The sequence below is a fragment of the Lactuca saligna genome, chromosome 7 (genome assembly GCF_052625555.1).
Source record: "Lactuca saligna cultivar CGN05327 chromosome 7, ASM5262555v1, whole genome shotgun sequence".
Classification (NCBI taxonomy): Eukaryota; Viridiplantae; Streptophyta; class Magnoliopsida; order Asterales; family Asteraceae; genus Lactuca; species Lactuca saligna.
Window position 1 is genome coordinate 176,515,718 of NC_136423.1, and position 10,251 is coordinate 176,525,968.

General features: G+C 33.4%; 1 protein-coding gene and 1 long non-coding RNA gene across 2 annotated transcripts; one reads left to right on the forward strand and one right to left on the reverse strand.

Moving 5' to 3' along the window:
- Positions 1–752: 752 nt before the first annotated feature.
- On the reverse strand, positions 753–1,832 carry LOC145004253 (uncharacterized). Its single transcript, XR_013662327.1, has 3 exons — positions 1,759–1,832; positions 1,488–1,556; positions 753–880 (listed from the first exon to the last, which is right to left on the reverse strand). It is a non-coding gene; the product is annotated as an uncharacterized LOC145004253 (long non-coding RNA).
- A 6,021-nt stretch (positions 1,833–7,853) lies between these two features.
- Positions 7,854–9,838, forward strand: LOC145005638 (protein translation factor SUI1 homolog). Its single transcript, XM_078964752.1, has 5 exons — positions 7,854–7,984; positions 8,782–8,881; positions 8,979–9,184; positions 9,284–9,337; positions 9,600–9,838. Exons 2-5 carry the CDS (start codon positions 8,845–8,847, stop codon positions 9,642–9,644), a joined length of 342 nt encoding a protein of 113 aa, XP_078820878.1. The 5' UTR covers positions 7,854–7,984; positions 8,782–8,844; the 3' UTR covers positions 9,645–9,838.
- Positions 9,839–10,251: the final 413 nt, after the last annotated feature.

Below are 10,251 nucleotides of genomic sequence, written 5' to 3' on the forward strand. Positions count from 1 at the left end.
CAGTCTGCCCTTCGTTCAACTCGGGCTGTTCGAGCTGAATAGTCGCTTCCTCTCGATTTTGCTGGAGCAAACGCCTGGTTTCCTCCATTTGACGATCCAACATTGCCTGGATCATCGCTTGCACTCCGGCCATCGTTATTGGTCCGGCAGCGGCTTCCACAACTGGTATTTGCTCGATCACGGGGGGTTGGTGTCCGTTCCCATTTGCGTTTACGTTTCCGCTACGGGTCCTTACCATCTTGATCTATATACCGAATAAGGTGGATTTAGATCTTTATTTAGGAGAGACGTTTTAAATCGTCCTTATCACTCCGAAACGTTTACATGCTAGTTCTAATATCGTAGTCGTACGTTTAGAATCCTAAACACATAAGGTTCCAGATCCGGTCGGCAACAGACCATAGATCCCGAACAAAATAACAGCATATCATGCATAAAACATTTAGCACATAAAAGCATTTTAGGCACAATTCCTAAAATAAGCTAGTGCTCACACCTCACAATCATCGCTTAGCATTCTAAGTTTAAGTCTAGAAATCCTACAAATTCCTAGTTCGCTTAAACTAATGCTCTGATACCAACTGTGACATCCCCAAAATCACGGCCAGAAAAGACCGGTTTTGTTTATACTTTATTTCAAAATCAGAGTTATCTTTTAATAAAAGGGTTGCGGAATTTGTCCCAAAACAATAATATGATAAAGATTTATCAAAAGCATTTCCATAGAAATGTATTTCATTAAAAGACTCGGGATGTCATGTTCGTACAGATCAAAAGTATAAACAATACAATATAAGCCTTACTACATTATTTCATATCTACAGGCCTATATCCGTAATCCCTCGTCCAAAACATCACACCTATGCTCATGCGCCACTACCTGTAATGCATAAAACTGAGTGGGTCAGGCTTGGGAGCCTGGTGAGCACATAGGGTTTTCAACCCACAATAAGTTTATTAATTTCATCAATCAACAATAACCCGATTACCCGTTCCCGTTATCCTCACTTTACGTCCCTAAACACCTATCATAAGGGACCTAGCCTAAGGATCATCATCGGGACGGACACTACTGCTAAGGGGATTCCTCAGCAATAAATGTCCTAATAGGCAACCATGTGGGGGATGGAGTACACCGGTGAACACATCGTTCACAACACCTACAGGTTGCGAGCCTGCTAGTGTTCCACTGGACTGTCTAGAAGAGTCCGTGGTCGTCATCTATACTCCGCTAGATGACTGGATCAACAACAACAACATCGAGGCCTCTCATCATTTTATCACACATCACCTATTACATCTACCCATGTTTTACCCCAACATTTTCGTAGATATAAAATACATATACAGTTTAAATCATTGAAAACATGTATAACAACGTTCATCTAGCATAGATAGCAAGTATTCAGATAATATGCACACATAGCACGTAATTTATATAAAATACTTCATATCTATGTGTAAGTTGAAGGTAACTATGCACTCACCGGAAAAGGTGGTGATTCCGAACTCAGACAGCGCTTCGCTTCTTAAAAAGAATTTTTCTTCGACGAAACCTAGTATTATTACCACTAGAGTTTAGTTTATTATTCGTCGAGACTAATTAATAGTCTAGCTATTATTATTATTATATAAGCATCAAAAAAAATACTTATATAACCCATAATAATAGCCCAAGTATTTATTATAAGTTCCTAATAACGTTACTATAATTAAATAAAAGTTATATTAAAAATAGCGTAGGCGTAGCTCACTTACAGCGGGTTTTATAGAAAACCGGGCTTTGCTTGGAGCAGCGTTCCCGAGCCGAAAAGCTATTCTTCTCGGAGCCTTCGAGCACTCCGGGGCTTCCGCCTCGTGCTAGGGAGGTTCCCTAGGCTTTTCGGGGGATTTCGGGGCTAGAGAGAGGTTCTAGAGAGAGAGAGAGAGAGAGTAAAGAGAAGAAAGAATGGGAAAGGTGTGAAGAAAATGAGGGTGGGAGAGGTGGTATTTATAGGGTGAAATGTGGCTGAACTTGGTGCCACATGTCACCATCTGGTGGCAAGCCTTGGGGAGAAAGCAATGGCCAAGATTGTGCCACATCACCCATTTTCGCACAGCACACTTCCGACTTCTAAAATCCGTAACTTTCACATACGACCTCCGTTTTTGACGTTCTTTATATCCACGCGTAGGTAATAATAAGATCTACAACTTTCATTTTGACACCGTCAGCTAATTCTCGACCGATCTTAAATTTAACAGTACAAGGAGATTATACTGTTAAACGTCTGCGTAAAATTAATAACTTCTACATACGGACTCTGTTTTTGTCTGTCTTTTTACCGTTGATTTCCTATTAATGAGATCTTCAACTCTCATTTATGTTGCGTAAGCCAAAAACCGCTCGAACTAAAATTCGAGTTTCAGGCCGTGCACTGCTAAACCGAATCTTAGAAAAATCATAACTTCTTCATACGAAGTCAGATTTGGGCGTTCTTTTTATCGATGTTCTTAGTTTAACATATTCTACGAATTTTGTTTAGATTGCTAAGGCTAAAAAGTCTTCTATCGTAAATTCACTATTTACGTTTCCCGGTGTCGTGCCGGTTTTGTCGTAAAACTTCGGCGGGCCATAACTTCTTCTTTATAGCTCGGATTTCGGCATTCTTTATATGCACGGAAACCTTGAGACATATTCTACAACTTTATGTATAGATATCGGGATTATCTCACACTTTAATTTTGACGCTCATTTTTATTCTTTATTAATTATACATTTATAATTAAATAATAAACACATAAACACACATAATTCACATAATACTCAAATATTTCATATTTATTACTTCAAAAAGAGTTACAATAGTTGACCTAGACTATTACATTGACAAAAATGCTTAGCCCTGAAAACCCGGGCGTTACAATGAGCTTCAGAAGAGAGTGAATGTGCCTAACCAGGAGAATATAGAGCTCGTCATTCAAGTCAAAGATCTTTTAAGCGAGAATGCAAATATGAAAATTCAAGTTTTTGATCTTCAGGATATTCGGGCAACAAAGACAAAGCAAATCTCTGAGCTTCAAGCTCATTTTAATCTCCTGACCTCTAGTTATTTTGATTTAAAGAAGAAGTTTGAAGAAGATCTTGGTGCCAAATATAAAACATCTGTAGATGAGTACAGGATCAATCTCATATTCAAGCTCATCCTGTTGTCGTGCCAACCGTTCAAACTTCACGGGTCGTAGATCATTTTGAAGAAGAGCCTGATCATGCTCCACATGTTGCAGAAATTATATGTGATAGACAAGCTAAAGTTTCTCAAAAAGGACAACTCTTGTTTAAGAGGAGTTCTGATAAAAATGCACCAGGGAATCAATCAGCAATCACTGTTACAGATCTTGAGGCTGTACGCTTTAAAGATACGTATGGTGATCGGTCAGGGATCATTTCTTGGGGATTTCATGATACCCTAAACATGTGGATAATGCGGAGAAAGAGTGGCAACACGCAGTTCTACAAAGATTGTCATGATTTCAATTCGTGGACCAGGGTGGATCTTTCAGAGTTATCCCAATCTCCTTTTGCAAACCCCTCAGATAATCAACAGGCAACTCAGTTCAAGCATTTTCTAGAAGATCAAGTGAAAAAAGGTTTTCCTTCAATAAAGACTGTTGAGTCTGTCATAACGCATTATCCTGATGTCATAGATCCCAAAACTGGTCATCCACTTCAGGTGGTGATGTAGCCTGCAACCAATCAGGTCAAACAAATCCTTGTGCTTTAAAGTTACCCAGATGGATCCTTAAGCTCCATGCTTTATTGGGTATTCGATGAAACTACAACGTCTGTTATTATCAAACTCAAAGATGGATGCATCCGTCTGTATGATCGAAGGATTTGTTCCAGTTCAGGAAATGGGACATTCATCACTTGAGCCTTCATCAAATTAAAGTTGCTGAGGAGATTTTTGAGGAAGCCGCGAAGGAATATACGTCCATGGTTGCTGAGATCATCAATAAACGCATGTGGAATGGGGCAATGGGGCAGGAAGATGTAATGGTGATTGACAATGATTAACTTCAAGCTAGCACCAAACCAAGGGGAAGATTGAAGGGTCTAATTAATGGTTTGGTCTAGGCTTTCGTTGTAATAGGTTCTTTTTGGTATAAATGCAGTTTTGGTAGCTTGTTTTGTAGTTTACGACCAGAGTATGAGTTTACGGTTTTAAGCTGTTTACAACCCTAAACCCAAGTCGGCCCAGGTCACTATATATAGAGGTATTGTAGGTCACTTAATGGTTGTTGATGCCATAAAGTTCATAGTTATTGTAAACGAGTTGTACCAGATGTTTTTCGTTAATAGAAGCGTGTGCAAGCTTGTTCTGATTTCTGTTTCTACTTCATTCTCATTATTATTGATTGTTTTGTTTGCTTGATCACTGGTAAGATCCGTTTCAGGACCTTACAACTTGTCATTCCATCAAAGTACTTTGTTATAATGTGTTTTAACTGCTTTCCATCAAAGTACATCATTTCTTTTTCTGGATTAATGGTATGTAATATCTTTCCCTATTTATTTGAAAAGTTGCAGAAAAGTAATTAATCGATTTACATGTAATTTGTGACAAAAAAAATGAACTATATAAATACATATATTTGATATAGGAACAAAAATATAGAGCACAACAACGAAGGTTAGAAGCAGAGAATGATGCTGAAGGTTATAAGCAATAAGAATGATGTTATATAAGAATGATTGAAGAAAAGCCACGATTGAAAATAAGTATGAGTCATGGATTTAAGGATGAATCGTATATGTATTTGATAATTTGAACCTAATTGTTTGGTATTAATGTTTTCCTAATAAAATGAATTTTATATTAATGGTTTACTAATATAAACCGATTTATATTAATGGTTGATATTTAATGTTTTAATTTAAATGTTTTTTGTAATTTTGTAATTTTTTCTGAACCGATAATTTTAATCTCCTCCTAAGCGAACAACACATATTCCACATATGTCAACAAAGGGACTTGAACCTTCAACCTCAAAGATGGACGATACCACCTGATACCATTAGGCTACAAGCCCTTTGGTAATTGAAATGGTTTTTAGTAATATGTTTTTAAAATTCACCATATTAAAACATTTATAACCAGAAGTCCAAGATTTAAAATATGGAAAATTTTTATTGGAATTAAATACATTTAATTTCAACCGGTTTAAGTCAATTTTGTTTGATAATTGGAAAACTTTTATTGAAATTAAATATATTCCATTTAAAGGAGAAGATATTGTCATCAATTTGATTTAATGGTGGAAAAATATGATTAAAACACAATCAATGATCGAAACTCTCTAAGATGATATTATAATATTTCTGTTTTAATATATATTAAAGATTATGGTGTAAATGAATAGTATAACATTTATACTAGTCCCTTACACTACAATAGTGAAACTTTCATTTATTTAATCACTTTTTATTTTATTCTATTATAGTTTATAATATATATTATAAATATATCCTAAAGATAATAATTATTTATTATAATATTATGTTATATATTAAACTGCAATAAATTCATCATAAATATATAAAAAATATATGTTTTTAATATAGTTTTCGTTTAAAAAAAAAAGAAACGTAAATAAAATAATATCTAATTCGTTATTTAAAAATATGCAGATAATTAACTTTACTATAATTTATTATAATATATTTTATAATTTTTTTATGTAAAAAAGATGTAAATAAATAAGTAAAAAATTAATAAGTTGAAGGGTGTTTTTTATAAGGGATAATGATTTGAAAGAGTAACGAACTTTCGATTTTTGTCACATTTAGTCACTAAACTTTTTTTCGTTATCTATTTGTCATTGAACTATTGAAACTATTCACACTTTACCCTTATGACCGGCGGGTAAAATGTGAACAATTTCAATAGTTCAATGGCAAATACATAACGAAAAAAGTTTAGTGACTAAATATGAACAAAATCGAAAGTTCGTTTCCCTCTAAAAAGTTCAATGATTAAATGTGAACAAACTTCCTCTTGTATTATGTTTTAGCAAAATATTTATTTTTGTTAAATTGTAGCAACATTTGTTGATGAAGAAATCAATGAAAAAAAAAACAAAACAAAACCCTGAAAATATATTAAAAAAAAAAACAAAAAACCAAAACCGAAATAAAAAACCAATGGTTTGACATTTTCCAAAATAAAAAATCAAAATTACCAATCTGATTTTGGTTTTACAAAAAAATGAACCATTCTCACTGGTGTGAATTATAACCATTGGTTTGGCATGCGAAATTTGTGACATCCCATGAATATGTAGTTACAACATCGTCTGAACTCGTAATTCATAGTAAGGGGTTAGAGTATCATCGCATGAATACGTAGTTACAACATCGCCTGAACTCGTAATTCATCACCTACAGGTTATGGGCCTGCTGGTGTTACCACTAGGTTGTCTAGAATAGTCCGTGATCGCCATCTATACACTGGTAGATGACTACATCGCCACATTTCTGGTTAAAGTTATGGTATCTCCTTTCATCCTACATCACATATTCATCATCATCTATTTACCTAATTATCATCACTTATCTCTCATCATTTTATTTCATCACACACCAACTATTCCATCTACCCATGTTTCATCCGCAACATATTTGTAGATATAAAATAAATATACTGTTTAAATCTTTTAAAGCATGTATAAAATCGTTCATCCAGCATAGACAACAAGTATTAAAATAATATGCACACATAGCACATAATTTATATAAAATACTTCATATCTATGTGTAAGATGAAAGTAACTATATATACCATAAAAATCCAATAAATGTTTCCTAACTTCGAACCCCAAGGTTTACTCTACTAAAGCTTCATATTCTCGGCTCTCTGGACCTAGAAAGGTCCAAATCTATCACACCAAAAAGCTCAAGATAGCTCTTCCTCTCACTCTACATACTCAAGCTCGCTAGGGTTCTCACTTATGGGAAAGGTAGTCGCAATTGAAGGCCATAAGTGCCTTTAAATATGGCTCGGGCCCAAAGATTTAGGGTTTCTGCCAACAGCACGGACTCGTCGAGTTGCCTTACCGACTCGTCGAGTCCATTCATTAATCCGAATCATTATTCGCGACCTTACTCGACAAGTTGAGGCGTCAACTCGTCGAACCTCTCTTCTTAACTCAAAAGAAAAATACTTAAATTATGATACCTGGAAATCCGGATGTTACATTTTGTTTTTTATTTCATAGATTTCTTCATCAACAAATGTTGCTACAATTAAACAAAAATAAATAATTTTGCTAAAACATAATACAATATGAAGTTTGTTCACATTTAGTCATTGAACTTTTTATAGGGAAACGAACTTTCGATTTTGTTCACATTTAGTCACTAAACTTTTTTTCGTTATCTATTTGCCACTAAACTATTGAAATGTTCACATTTTACCCGTATGACCGGTAACAGCTGGTCATAAGGATAAAATGTGAACAGTTTCAATAGTTTAATGACAAATAGATAACGGAAAAAAGTTTAGTGACTAAATGTGACAAAAGTCGAAAGTTTGTTACCCTTTCAAGTCATTATCCCTTTTTATAATCTATACAAGTTTAAAAGAAAAATATATTACATATATTTTTAAGTATACAAAATGATATTAAAAAGAATATATGGTTGAAGAAATATTATTTGTACCGTTTTTTTTTTAATCAATTTAGTATATGAAAATTGTTTAGGGTTGAAGATGGTTTTAGTTTTAAAAGATAGATTGAAATTGAATGTTGTAAGATAGTTCAGGGACTATGATTATAAATATATTCTTCCATAATGATGAATTCGTCGCTACTTTGGTTCTTTTCTTCACTTGTGAGTTGTTATCGAACCGACTTAACTCGCCTGCTTGGATTTGTCCGGACTTTTTAGGGTTTCTTCTCTTCCTTGTTGTGCCCTTCATTCAGAACCCTAATCGTTTGCCAGGTATTTGAGACATAGTTCAATAATTTATCATTGATTTTCTTTGCTCTGACATAATCATATTCTAAATGAACTGCAATCCTCTGATGAATTAGGGTTTGTATTTGGGTTCTCCCTAATTTTTACTGTTGATCTCTTTTTGTTGACCACTGAAGCTGTTTTTTTTGTGAAGATTACATGATTCTTGTATGTATTTCTGATTAACTGTCTTCGATTATTCCATCGAATGCAATTTTAGGGTTTTTGTGTTTATTATATATGTTAACATTGATTCCTTCTATCCCTGGGTTGTTAGAAGTACGATATTGATGCAAGACCCATTTTTAAAAAGAAAGATTTCGATCATACCATTGATATAGAACTAGAGTTTCGTGTTTTTTATCCTTGGTTCTTTTGATCATCTTGGCATCCCACAAGATAATTAGATAACTAAATACGATTGTTTTAAACAATCAAATCTCTCGACTCTCAAGCATGTTCTTCAATCAACTTATGTCAGTATTGACAACTCTCTCTCTCTCTCTCTCTCTCTCTCTCTCTCTGTATGTGTGTGTGTGTGTGAGAAGATGGAAGATGATAAAGCCACCACAGTTATCGTGACACTTACCAAAATTTCTCAGATATTTTTCTCATTTTGGGTATTTTATTTGTAGATGTTTAGCGATGTAAAACTATTATTTGTCGTCTGAATAATAAAGTTCATTATATTTCATCATGAACTTGATTATCATGTATCTTAGAGTAGTTTATACCATGACTCCATCTTTTAAAGCTATAGTCTCCTTTTGATCTTTATACAGATCTAAGCAATACTTGTGTTAAGAAAAGCTTCGGTTTCCATTTCACTTTACCAGAAAACTTTCATGTCTGACCTCGACCTCCAGATTCCCACTGCTTTTGGTAACTTCTTTCATCTCAACAAAATCTTACATTGTTGATACTGATTTTTCCAAATATTGAAGGCAAACTTTTAATCTTTATTTTTTTGTTTCAAAAGACCCGTTTGCTGAAGCTAATGCTGAGGACTCTGGTGCTGGATCAAAAGAATACGTTCATATTCGTGTTCAACAGAGAAATGGTAGAAAAAGCTTGACAACTGTTCAAGGTTTGAAAAAAGATTTTAGCTACAATAAGATTTTGAAGGACCTTAAAAAGGAGTTTTGCTGTAATGGCACTGTTGTTCAAGATCCTGAACTAGGCCAGGTTTTTTTTTTTTTTTTTTTAAATATTACAACCTTATTATTATTATTTTATTTTTGCTTTTAAATTTGGGTTTCTCACATTTTTTATGTTGTTTTGAAGGTCATTCAACTTCAAGGTGACCAGAGAAAGAACGTCTCTGCCTTTCTTACTCAGGTAACTTTTTCCAATGACCCTTTTACCCTTCCGTTTGTAAATGATGGGTAAATTAGTAAATAACAAGTGACTTTATTTAAGAATTGTTATAAATCCATTTTGTTTTATTTGATAGTTAAGCATTGTTTGTTTTGATTTTGGATAAATTTCAACTTTATCAAATATGTTGAGCTAAGAGGGATTTTGGCTATTAATTATATTGTAAAATGATTTAAAAAAGTATATATTGTTTATAAATGGATATGTGTTTGCTTTTGTGTAGGCAGGAATAGTGAAAAAGGATCATATCAAGATTCATGGATTTTAAGGAGTGTGGTGTGAGTGCTATGTTGGGCAATATAATCAAGTGTACTTGTTATGGATATGAAGAAGTTAACATGTTATCTTTGCTATTATATGGTGTGATTGCGAATCTAGTAATGACAAGATTATGAAAATGTTTTTTACATTCTGACATTAAGAATATAATAATAATGACTGAACAATGAAAAGATATTATCACATGCTGCTTTTTATATATATGTTTTTTTTATACAGTTATCAGATTTTGCTTTGAATATGAAGTGAAAAGAAATTGCTTGTTGTGAGAGAAGAATAAAATGTGATGCATGCTTATGTTTGTTCTTGGAACAATATGGAAGGTTGTTTGAAATTTATTTATTTAGTTTAATCTATTAAACCATATAGTCTTCGACCGTTTTTGCTTATTAAAGTTTAGAAGAATTTTGCTTACAAATCTGTTTGTTGCATTTAAGTATAAAGTACTGATGTCTTATTTTATATTGTTAAAAAATGCAAACATATTTAAAAGAAGAGAATGTTTTCTTAATCCACTTGTTTAAAAATGTTAAATTTGTTTTCGACCAATTTGCAGAAAATGATCGGACAACTAAATTATTTTACTGATTGTACTG

What these genes read in the sequence shown, in the direction of transcription:
- LOC145005638 (XM_078964752.1), top strand. Translation starts at nt 8,845, where the DNA reads ATGTCTGACCTCGACCTCCAGATTCCCACTGCTTTTG. An exon ending in CCAGATTCCCACTGCTTTTG is followed by an intron (nt 8,882 to 8,978) that starts GTAACTTCTTTC and finishes TTGTTTCAAAAG; the next exon opens with ACCCGTTTGCTGAAGCTAAT. An exon ending in AAGATCCTGAACTAGGCCAG is followed by an intron (nt 9,185 to 9,283) that starts GTTTTTTTTTTT and finishes GTTGTTTTGAAG; the next exon opens with GTCATTCAACTTCAAGGTGA.